This window comes from Pyrus communis, chromosome 14, assembly GCF_963583255.1.
Source record: "Pyrus communis chromosome 14, drPyrComm1.1, whole genome shotgun sequence".
Classification (NCBI taxonomy): domain Eukaryota; kingdom Viridiplantae; phylum Streptophyta; class Magnoliopsida; order Rosales; family Rosaceae; genus Pyrus; species Pyrus communis.
In genome coordinates this window covers 10661265-10673631 of record NC_084816.1, presented here as the reverse complement: position 1 = coordinate 10673631, position 12367 = coordinate 10661265, and the positions used below count along the sequence as shown (strand labels likewise).

Sequence of the window (12367 nt, the reverse complement as noted above, 5' to 3'; positions counted from 1 at the left end):
TTCCTAGGAGAAGCGTTACGCCATACTCTTGTAGCCGATCTAATATGTGGTGATTACCTCCTCCGTGAGGATGCTCAACTGGGTTCATTGCCACACCACGAATAAGTTTTCAGAAAACTTTTGTTAGTTTTGACTGTTTCTTCATCCAGTATTGCAGTTACTGCTTGGCGGGATCACTTGGTTCAATTACATTTGAGTAAAGAGAAGTTTGGTGGTGGTGTTTCAATGGAGATGAGGAGTCTAGAGACAGCACATGAGTGTTAAGAGAAGGTTAAGGGTAATTAAGTCTTTTTAATTCTAATTTTGGTTAGTTTTATAAAATTAGAAAATGTAGGTTATATTTCAACATTTCAAAAATGGCTATATTTCCAAATATCCCAACTTATATCGCACATGTATCTTGACAAGTGGGGTGTTGCGCTCAAGACTTTCAAGGACTTCTAGAATAGCTAGCTAAATAGATTGACAAATCAACTCATTGGACGTTAACGGAAACTATTAATACTCATTTAGTTTGATTTCATCATAATAAGATATTACACCGCCATCTCCCCTATCAATCTCACCATCCTATTATGATAAAATCAAACTAAACGAGTCTAAATGTATATCGATTAACAATCTAATGAGTTGATTTGTCACTTGATAGTCTGGGTCCCTCTCATATGGTTATGGATCTACTGCATATTTTCTTTGTCGTGGGATGCTTGGAAAGCAAAGGAAGTGTAATCAAACCGAACAGCCCACCAACATTTTTTTCCTTTTTTTTTTTTCTCTCTAAAAATGAGACAACTAGTGGCAAGCTACGGTTATCCATTACTTCCGAGCCCAGAGAGGCTATAGGGAATTTCACCCTGCCTGTGACCATAGTCAAGCAGACTCATCAGCTCGAAGCAACGAACTTGGGACCTCCCACTTTTTTTTTATTAGGAAGCCGTAGTTCTTGCCCATACCACTAACTACTTGCTGTGATTCACCAACATTTGAATTGTGAGATAATCAATGACATAAGGAAATGAAAGCAATCGGGCAAGTACATTGTCACTTTTAATTGTACGCTCTTTTCTTTTAACTAGATTTTATACTATGATTTTAAGTCCTCGACATATAATAATATACAAGGCAAGCACATGGTTAATTTTACAACAATTAATGTAAAACTAATGGAATTGATAATCTAATTAACAAAATGTACGTACGGCATATCTAACCTCTAACGGAATTTGATTACGGGGAAGCTGTACCACAATCCGGTGATGGCCAAAAGCACGTATTGATAAGTTAATTAGAAAACTAAACAATCTGTTACTCTTTTCTCGTTTAATGAGAGATAACTTAGGAAACTGTATAAATTCAACTCTACATTATCAAGTTGTTTTGTTGTACGTGTATATATATTTGGAGTGGGCTTGGAAAACTGAAAACCGAAAAAAAGGACTGAACACTGTACTGAAACTGAGAAAGACCAAATCAAAATTAGAAAACCAAACCAAAACTATTGGTTCAATTCCGATTTTGATGGTTCAAAACTGAATTGAACCAAATATATACAAATTCATATTTTATTTATTTATTTGTTTGTTTATTTATTTATATTGAGTATTATTTTCTATGCTCAATTTCAAATCAATCATTGGCTTAAAAGACCAAATATATTGAAAGCCCCATCCCCTGAAAACCGAAGCCTATTTTAAATCGAAACTGGCTGCTAGTCTGCGATGTTTGATAATATAAATATTAACGAAAATTTTAAAAAAAGTTTTGTTTTAATGAAAAATGATAAATAAAGGTGTAGTAAATAGTACTAGAAAAAAGTAAAAATATGGATTTTCATTAAAAGTGAATAGTACCGAGAGTGTTTCGTTAAAACTCCTTAAATATTATTGAACTAAAAGGCTGTTTGGTGCTAATAGCACATCAAGCCAACTCCGATATGACATGATCATTGAAACAAAAGAAGAGAAATTTAGACTAAAAACAGTTCGAAGAAAAAGAAATCAAAAGGAAGCTGCAGCTCTTTCAATATGGTTGAGATCGTTTGAAGTGTGACCAAGCCATGGGACTGTATAAAGCTCAGTTACGCTAGTATGTGATCAAAGGTGGATTTCATGTAGTTCTTGCCGCTCTGTTGAAGCTGGATATACTCCTTATAATTCATTCCAATGTATTTCGGAGCTTGGCCTTCTTTTTCCAATAACTCCGGTGCCGGTGCGATAAGTGTATCAACAGATGGTCCATGTGGTATGGCAATAGATATCCTCGTAGCTTTGCTGTTCACAGTTGCCCGATGCATCACGCTCTTGTATTTGCCATTAGTAAGAATTTGCATTTGGTCAGCGAGGTTGACAAAGAAACCGTTGGCAGGGCCATTGACGGTGAGCCACTTGCCGTTATGTTCAACTTGGAGACCATTCATCTCATTCTGGATAAGGAGGGTGACAAGGCCATGATCAGTGTGATGTGGTATACCAATTGCATGTTCTGGCTGAGGGCAAGGCGGATAGTAGTTGGCGGCGAGCATTTGTAGGCCGCGATCCATGTTCATCGCATCATGTATGTAGTTGGGCTCCAGTCCCAAACTTTCGGAGATTGCACGTGTTATCTCCAATGCTACTTCTCTTGTTCTCTTGCTGAACTCCATTGAAACCTCACTGAAGCAAGCCGGTTTGTAGAGGGAGTAGAACTCGGGATGTACTCTCACCTTGAAGAAGTCCCTCCAGAGAAGGACTTTGTCTAATGCAAGATTGTAGCTGGTTCCGTACTTAAACATCTCCAGCACATCATTTCCGGATTTGAACTCCTCCTTCTCTTCGTCTGGGAGGCTGAAAAATCCATGGCACGCGTCAATCATCCCCTTCATTAGACTCTCTGGGACTCCATGGTTAATTGCCTGCAATGAATAATCGTGATCATGATTAATTAGCTTGCTTCTGTTTTTTTTTTTTCGAGTAATGCTATGCTTACTACATTTTTCATACCATATTTATCCCACCTCTCCAATAAATGCGCATATGGGACTGATCTCTATTAGAGAGATGATACAAATATTTTATTGAAAATGTGACAAAAGTATCATTTTTGTTGTTTTCTTTATCAAATTGCTACAAGTAACTCTAAAACACTAGCAACCGTCACTCAAATATTTCTCCTAAAAAATAACTGAAGTAGTTAGTACTTAGTTAAACTACTTACAATGAAAAAGCCCCATTCTTGGCAAATTTTGATGAGGTTGTGGACTATTTTGGACCGTTGATCAGGAGATCCGGAGGTGAGAAGAGACATATCAACTATGGGGATTGCAAATTCGGGATCGTTTGGATCTGCTTCATCGTTGGAATTTATGTTGAAGGCATAAGCAGAAGGAACAGAGCTGAGAGCGGGTGATTCCGCAAGTGATTTGATGCTCTTTACATCCATGGTTTGAGTAGCAACTGGAGCCATACCTTCAAATTTCAAGGACTCGGAGAATATTATGTATATCAGAAGAGGATGAGTAAAAAGAATATAGAGATGAAACTTTTGTGATGATAAATGAAGGAAATGGTTCCTTTTTATAGAGCTAGGTAGACACTGAGAAGCTGGAACGTATGTCATCAAATTTCTCGTGTTCATAATCCTTATTATAAATCAACGTGTATGTTGTGCAGCCCACCTTTTACGAAAGTTATGTATGGCTATATTTTGTGGTGAGAAGTAAGGGATGAGGATCTTCTCCGGATTTTGTTTGTGAGGATTCTCATATTTTATTTGTTCATCGTACATTATGCGTTTAGTTTTTGTTAGGCACTATATTTAATTTTAAATAAAAAAATCAAAATAATTTCTGATCGCATGATGAACGATTATCGCATAAAATTTAATTCTTAGGATCATCACAAAAAGGGTACAAATGGGGTCCAAATCCAGAAGTCAGCCTTAGGAATCACTAATTCATTTGGTGTCGGTGGCCAACCATCTCATACTTGCCGAGATAAACAAATAACATTGAAATGACCAGTCTACAAGAATTAAGTAGTTTTTTTCTTTTTTTGTTTTGATAAATTAGCTATCTAATTATTCTACAATATATTTAAGTACTAAACTAATCAATTTCAAAATGAAGTTTCTGAGATGAATGATGGGTCTATAAGAGTTATATAATAGGTCTACAAGAGTATCCAATCAGTTTGATAATCAAAGATCAGTTCTTCCTTTTCAACAATGTTTTTTATTTTAAAAATGAGGAAAACTGATGACAAGCCACGATTATCCATCATTTTTGGAGGAAGACTCACAGAGGCATTTCAGCCTCTCCTTAGCCACAAGTCTAGCTTCCACACCAGCAACGGGTTTCAAACCCACGATTCCAGAAGTCCTCGCAAGTCTTGAGAGCGCCACCGGCATCACCCATATTTTATGCAAGTCAAAATATCAATCATATTTTATGCAAAAATGTTATTCTCATCATCTAGTTGTATCATTACTTATATTATTTTTCTAATAAAGATGAGATTCACATGCGTTGGCAGACCCACCTCTATTAGATATATGATACAAGTGTTGGTACAATATTATGGTAAGTGTAGCATTACCCATGGTCTTCCATGACATGATGGCTTTTAACTTAAAATATAGCTATAAATCAACGTGTATGTTGTCCAATCCACCTTTTATGAAAATTATGTAGGACAGAGATCCCAACTAGATCCCCCCACCAAGTCTTAAGGATCCGGAGATCTAGACTTTTGAAAATTTGATTCAACTGCTACAAATTATTTTTAGAAGGATTCCCTGTTTTTAACTGTTGGATTAAATTTCAAAAGTTCAGATCTTCGGATCCTTAGAATATGATAGGGTGAAATCTGGCTGGGATCTCTATCTATGGCTATATTTTGCGCTCTCAAGACTTGCGAGGAGTCCTGGAATCGTGAGATTCCTGCGGGTACACGACGTGGGCAGGAAATTAAGCAAGAAAGCATGGTCAAAACTTATCAGCCCACCGACATTGGAATATATATGAGACTGTCTAAACTAACACAGCAAATTTGGCAAGCACATGGTTGCGTCGTTCAACACTATAAAACAAAGCAAAATCGGCAAGCAAATGGTTACGTCCTTCAATGCTACTAATATAAGTTAGTGCTATCCACATACTCATTTGTATTTTTTTATACACTTTTCTCAATTTTCAACGGTTGAATTGAATGAGTTAAAGAAAATTAATGACCAAAAATTAGTAAGGGTGTATAGAAAGTAAAAAAGAGTATGGATATAGCACTTCCTAAATATAATACCATAGGTTAAATGACAAAAAACTATCTCAACTATTGGTCTCACGACACTATCATACCTCATCTTTTAAAATTGACAATGTCATACCTCATCTTTAGAATTTGGTCCAATGCTATACCTTCCGTTAGCTTGGCTGTGAATTTCTCAGTTAAATGCTGATGTGGGTTAATTTGGGATCCACTTTTTATTAAAAAATTAATAAAATATTCAAAATAACAATGTACCCTTAAAGAAAAATAAAAAAAAATAAAACCCAAACACCCATCTTCCCCGACCCCTTCCCCTTCCTTGCAACCCAATTCCAAAACCCAGATCCTTTCTCCTTCTCCTTCCCCTTTCCTGCAACCTCCGACCCCTTCCCCACCCACGTCACATTTCCCCGCTAAACCCACCTCTCCCCGCCCTCCTTGCAACCTAAACCTGCCAACCCGGTCCGAAAACCTGCATTCACAATCTCACTTCCCAACAAAACTGTGTGGATCCAATTTGCCAACTTGAACCAAGCCACCGTGAAGCCAGTGGCGGTTCAGAAAGTGAGTTCAAACGAAGAGAAGAAGAAGCACTACCAAGGGGCCCGACAAAGACCGTGGGGCAAGTACGCGGCAGAGATCCATGATCCAAACCTTCAGCTCTCTGATGCGTTCCATCTCTCTCTCTCCTATCTTTCTCACCTTCACCTTCACCTTCATTCTTCACCTTCATCCATTCGTCACCTCCATTTTTCACCTTCTTCCTTCATCCATTCTTCACCTTTTTATTTAGAAAAAAATTTGGACCAAAAAAACCCAGATTTTTTTTTTTTTTTTGTAACGAGTTTGTCGGGCCTGGGGATAAGGTCGGCGAGGTGACGAGGATGTAGGGCCTGGTTCAGTGGGGTTCGGCACGGAGGATCGGCGCTGAAACTCGAGAGGTTTTTGCAGATTTCTTCCAAGGAAGCAACTTTGGAGATCCTAGAGGGGAAAGGTTTGTATATGATGGATTTTGAGGAGTGGGTCTTCTCTATTCGGCCGGTGGTGGCGATTGTTGGTGTTGTTGGTGTTGCCTAAGGCTGGCTTTGACGTCTCTGAAATAGGAAGAGCAAGAGGAAGAGTGAGATTGGGGATTTGGGTCTGTGGGTTCCTTTGGGTCAGAAGGGTCCTTTTGGTCAGATGGGTCGTCGTCGAAGGAGGATTTGGTGTAGAAGAGGCGGGTGAGAGATGGGTTCGGATTAGGAAGAAAAAGGGGAAGAAAGGGTGAGAATTATAGGGGGGTGGGTCCCACATGTTTTAACATAAAAATAATAAAATAATTTATTTTAATTTATTAATATTTTTATCCACTTGGCTAGGAAGTGGGTCCCCTCTCAAGCCACGTCAGCATTTAATAGAAAAATTAACAAACAAATTGACAGAGGCATACCATTGGACCAAATTCTAAAAATGAGGTATGACATTGTCAATTATAAAAAATGAGGTATGATAGTGTCGTGTGACCAATAGTTGAGATTTTATGTAATTTACCCAATAACATATAAAAATTCATCCCACTTACTGAATCCAAGCTACTTTGGGATTTTTTTTTAATTTTTTTAATTTTTTTTTTAAGTAGTGCTATTCACACACCCATTTTACCTCCCACAAACTCTTTTTAATTTTTTCTGGTTGATCTTCTTCAATTCATTTGATCTGACGGTAAGAAATTAAGAAGGGTGTGTGAGAAGTAAAAATAGGCGCGTGGATAACACTCTCCAAAAAATATCTTTCTAGAAATTTGTACCCAAAAAATAATTCTTTCCAAAAATTATATGAGAAGTGCAAAAGAGACTCCAAAAAGTGGGACTCTCTATAGATTCTCTGCCACCTCCAGTGTTCTAAAAATTAACCTAGGTGCTCAACAGCGGCTGATCGCCATGAATTCACCAAAATCGTTCAACAAGTCAACTAGACTATTAGGCGGTGCCTAGACGGCCTCCTGGGATGGCTAGGCGGCCTCGGCAACCCCCAGGCGGTTCTGTAACTCAAGAAAAAAATATCACTGCAAAGGTAGCCATCATGTTGCTGTGCCTATTCCCTCCTCTATGTACAAAGAAGAGGAGTCGACATAAAACATTTGACAAGAGAAGAAGCGAGAGTGGGAGAAAGGGAGCTCTGTAAAATCTACAATTGCGTAGAAGAAGAAGTGCGACAACGCAAAGTTTATGTTGGCTAGGGTTAAAGTTAGAGATTTTAAAGTTGGCTGATAGTTCTTTTAAAATTAGGGAATAAATTTTTATTTATTTATTTGTTTAATGTGAAAACAAGGCTCAATCCTTTTTTAATGAAAAGTAAGGCCCAACAATGATTAAAACATATTAGGCTAAGAAAAAAGGGAAGGGATCCGGAAAATATGGACCATTGAAATTTGATCAAACATCTAAAGTTATTATAACCTTTAAAATGGGCCCCTGTTTGTAGCCATTAGATCAAATTTCAATGGCCCAGATCTCCGAACTTGGTGGATTAGGAGGAAGTGATCTGGACAGGATCCCATTCCAAGAAAAAATGTTGCAAAACCAAAAGAAATATTCCTCAACTTTTGCACATAAGTCATATTTTATTTTTATTTTTATTATTATTATATATACATATATGTAATAAATTTACTTAAAACAATCTATATGTTACTTTATTTTGTAATCTATGTATTTCAGTACAATTATATATTTTTTAAAGTATAAATGAGCATTTGTTTATACGATTTTACGTAAATCCTCCTAGGCCCCGTCTAGCGCTAGTCTCTAGGCCACCGTCCGACTAGCGTTTAGCGTCTTTTAGAACCTTGGCCACGTCATATTTTTGGTACGATGTTTAATAATGTTGGCATGAGAAGAAACGTTAAACTGTCAGGTGGCATTGAGTCCATAAAAAGTCTCACTTTGAGAGAGTCTCTTTAGCATTTTTCAATTTGAGAAATGCTAAGAATGCTCTCTCAAAAGGTGGAGTCTCTAGCGACTCTTTGTCACCTCATGTTTTTTATACAATATTTTATAATGTTGGCACGAGAATAAATGTTCAATTTTGAGGTGATAGTGGGTCCATGGATAGTCTCACTCTGATTATCATTTCTCAAATTAAAAATAAAATTAAAATATGGAATCTACAAAATATTTTATTCATCATTTACAAAATGGGGATCAAGGTCTAAAATATCGATGATATCGGAAATATCGGTAGTCCAAAAACACGGAAATTTCGATGGAAATATCGGGATATTATCGATATTGATAAAAATTGAATAGAAACCATGGAATTTTTTATTGAAACTTTGCAGGATGTTTATTTAGTCAATTATCTATTAGTTTATCACAAAAAAATTAGAACGAAATGCATTGCATGATGGATTTAACTGATTTAAGTTGATTATATAGCGAGCTAGCAAACATTGTGAGTGTAGAAAATATGTAGTAATTAATGAAAGAAATTTATCCTAGATAAGAAATTCATCCAAGTAATTAATGAAAGAAATTTATCCGAGCTAGCAAACATAAGTGATATGGTGGTCAAGGTGTTGAAGGAGTAAAATGGGAGGGGTTCGAATCCCCATGGTGTTTTTTTAAATATAGAAATTTATCCTAGATAATAAATATTAGCTTGCAAGCCTTGTAGACATCTTAACGACCATATAAATATTACAGGCTGAATATGTAATCACAAACACATCTGTAGCGAGTTGGATAAGGCCCTGGTGCGTGGTTGACAAAGGGAGGGATTCGAATCCTCTATGCACAAGATTGAGACTTCTCAGCATTTTTCAAGTATTTTTGGGTTTCATCTCGCGATTATCAATAATATCGCGATATCTTGCCCAAATATATGCATTCAAATGCTAAAAATATCGTCTCCGATATTATCGACGATAATATCGATATATTGATGATAATTTAGTGGATAAGTGTGAAAATATCACCCTCTCAAAAATTGCCGATAATATCGATATTTTAGACCTTGATGGGAATTTAATGAAAGCCCTTTTCAGTTTTATTTTTAATTACAAGGGAATTTTTGGTGGAAAATGTCCATAATGGATAAAACATTTTTTTATTTACTCTTATGTCATTATTCCATTTATTATGGTGGGTCTCACAGTGATGTTTATATTTTTGTCTAATGCTTGAGTTATTGTATGTAATTTTACACAGTGCTGTTGTGACATATTCCCCACTTGTTGCATTATTATTTGCTTTTTCAACTTTTGATTATCTGCTTTCAACTCTTCTAGGCTTCCATCATCTTATCTTTGTTGTGTAGTTCTTCTTCTATTAAATTGTTCCAGTATCGATCATCTCCTTCTTCTAGCTCTGCTTTTTTTTCATTATCTTCTTTTATCTTGTAATAGATATCTAATCATTCGAAAAATTTAAAAAAAAAAAAAAAAAAAAAAACCTAATTAGGTGACCAATGCAAGTAATTAATTAATCATGAACCCTTTTTTTATTTTTTTTTTTATATTTATTTTATTTTATCTATGATCAGTTCCATATTAATTGAAGCTAAGTTGCTCATTTTGTATGGTCAATAACCGTAGAGCAGTCCCACCGTGGGAAAGGCTCCCCAGGCTATCCACTATTTAATCCACCTAGTGAACAATAATTGCCCTTAATGAACAGTAATTGTCTTTTGCATCTTCATCCCTACACTTGAATAGCCCTGGCAACAGGTAAATAAAATAATAATATTTTTTACAATTGTTTGGAATTTCCTGTGCACCTCTCCACTCCCTCACGTCACTCCTTCTCTTTCCACTTATCTTTCTCACTTCTCTCCATTTTTCTCTGAAGTTCCTCTCTCTCTCTCTCTCTCTACACTCTCAGTCTCTCTAGAGCTCCAAAAGCTCTCACCCAATTTCCTCTTCGAAAATTAAACAAAACAAATTTAAGTAACATGAAATTAAGTAGCATGAAACAACATTATACAACATTAAATTAAATTAAGTAACATGAAACAACATTAAACAATATGAAACAACATTAAATTACACTAACCAACTTACAAATTATACAACATAAAAAAAAACATTTAACAACATGAAACTTAAACAATATTTTTAAAAACATTTAACAACATAAATCTTAAACGACTACTCCATGCTTCTTTTGGCCCAAAGATGTGCAACAAGATCCTATTGTAGGTACTTGTTTGTGGCACGAGAACGTATCATTCTATAGCGCCTCATGTACTCATTTATAGATACTACCAGTTCTTGGATTGAAAGGCAAATTAGGCCCATCATATATTTTTGCACCAGCCCTTCTTGACCTATTTGGATCTTCTTGGTCGTCATCGGACTCTCCATCAATATACCTATCTCGCTCATCCTCCTCATCCTCCACTATCATATTGTGTAATATGATGCAAGACATCATGATGGAGTCCAAATTTTCTCGACTCCACCCTCCTATTGGTTTGCTAACGATCTTCCACCGTGTTTGTAGAATACCAAAAGTTTTCTCAACATCTTTCCGGTATGCCTCTTGGTGTAAGGTAAACAACTTTTCTACGTCATTCCTAGGGTTTGGAATTGCTTGGGCAAGTGTTGCCCACTTTGGGTAGATGCTATCTGCCAAGTAATACCCCATATTATATTGACGGTTGTTGATGTAGTAGTCAAGTTGAGGTGCTTTACCTTCCATCAAGTTATTGAAGAGGGGTGAACACCCAAGAACTGTAATGTCATTTTGGGATCCAGGGACTCCAAAGAAAACATGTCAGATCCATGTGTCATATGAGGCAACCGCCTCTAGCACAATAGCTGGCTTTCTCGACCTTTCGTTAAAGCCTCATTGCCATTCAGTGGGACAGTTCTTCCAATCCTAATGCATGCAATCTAATGACCATATCATGCCCGGAAACCCACAGTTTTCAGCTTTGCGAAGGAGCTGATTCAGATCTTCTTGATTTGGCTCGCACAGGTACTCGTCTTTATAAACCTGAACAATTGTGTCACAAAATTGTTCAAGAGTATCAAGGCATGTAGACTCAGACATACCATGGGTTTCATCCATCGAATCAGCTGGGGAGCCATAGGCCAGCATTCGAAGTGCAACAGTAACCTTCTGATGAGGTGAGAAACCATGGCAGCCTGCTCTGTCTCCCTTTTGTTGAAAGTATGGATTGACCTGCTGGACATCATGAAGTAAATGCTTAAAGACATAACGCCTCATCTGGAAGCGATGTCTGAAATCCTCTTTTGTGTACATTGAGTTAGGGTTAAAGTAGTTGTTCATCACATTGGCATGCGACATCGCTCTATTTCGTGGTTTGTAAGAGCGACCAGCAATAGAGCCACCCCATTGAGGTTGTTCCTCAGTTGGCTGACACACCATGGCTGCAGCCATGGTTGCTACTCTATTTTCTTTGTTGCGCCTTACTTCAACTTCTTCATCAGACTCCTTATCTTCTTGTCTCATTTAAGCCCATTTTGCTTCCAATTTGGAATTGGATGAGGACTCCCAGTTGGAATCCGAAGAGGATCTAAAGTTGGAATTTTTTGCAAACTTGAATTGAAAGAGATTGAATTAAAATAAATTGAATTCAAAGTTGTGTGAATTATAGCCCAATATCCACTCTATTTATAGCAAAAGAAAAATTAAAATCCAACGGCTAGCTGACGTCAGCATGATGTCAACTACTAATGGCTAGCTGACGTCACTTAGCCATTGGATTTGAATTTAAGTTGTAGTTTTTAAATAATAAATTATGTTTGGCCCTATGGCCTTTGGTTGGAGACGGTTTTTTGTGGCAGGGCTAATACGAGCCCTATGGCCTTTTGGCCCTCGGTTGGAGACGGAGGCAAATATGGCCCTGTACTGTTCATTAAAATATTAATTCTTTTAGGGCCAGAGGGCTAAAACGAGCCCTCTAGCCAGCCCTGGGTTGGAGATGGCCTTAGTAGCTCCACTATTGCACTTCTTTTGGGCCGGAGAGGTTCTCGTAGTCACAGTCAAGCAGACTCACTAGCTCAAAGTATCAAACTCAGGATCTCCCATAATTTTTTGTTTTATTCGGGAGCCACAATCCGCACCCTTACTACTTGATCACTTACTGTAGTTCGACCAACAATAATTGACGATATATAAAAT

At 37.1% G+C, this 12367-nt stretch overlaps 2 protein-coding genes across 2 annotated transcripts; both read right to left on the bottom strand.

Moving 5' to 3' along the window:
- Positions 1 to 1833: 1833 nt before the first annotated feature.
- Positions 1834 to 3468, bottom strand: LOC137716522 (2-oxoglutarate-dependent dioxygenase 19-like). The gene is made up of 2 exons (XM_068455980.1): positions 3193 to 3468; positions 1834 to 2890 (listed from the first exon to the last, which is right to left on the bottom strand). The coding sequence occupies exons 1-2, from the start codon at positions 3439 to 3441 to the stop codon at positions 2078 to 2080; spliced, it is 1062 nt and encodes a 353-aa protein (XP_068312081.1). The 5' UTR covers positions 3442 to 3468; the 3' UTR covers positions 1834 to 2077.
- A 7630-nt stretch (positions 3469 to 11098) lies between these two features.
- LOC137714359 (uncharacterized) lies at positions 11099 to 11695 on the bottom strand. The gene has a single exon (XM_068453596.1). It carries the CDS (start codon positions 11693 to 11695, stop codon positions 11099 to 11101), a length of 597 nt encoding a protein of 198 aa, XP_068309697.1.
- Positions 11696 to 12367: the final 672 nt, after the last annotated feature.

Excerpts from the sequence above, each read along its gene's own strand:
- LOC137716522 (XM_068455980.1), bottom strand. The coding sequence starts at position 3,441 with ATGGCTCCAGTTGCTACTCAAACCATGGATGTAAAGAGCATCAAATCA. Across the intron at positions 2,891-3,192 it reads AAGAATGGGGCTTTTTCATT|GCAATTAACCATGGAGTCCC; the intron begins GTAAGTAGTTTA and ends TATTCATTGCAG.
- LOC137714359 (XM_068453596.1), bottom strand. The coding sequence starts at position 11,695 with ATGAGACAAGAAGATAAGGAGTCTGATGAAGAAGTTGAAGTAAGGCGC.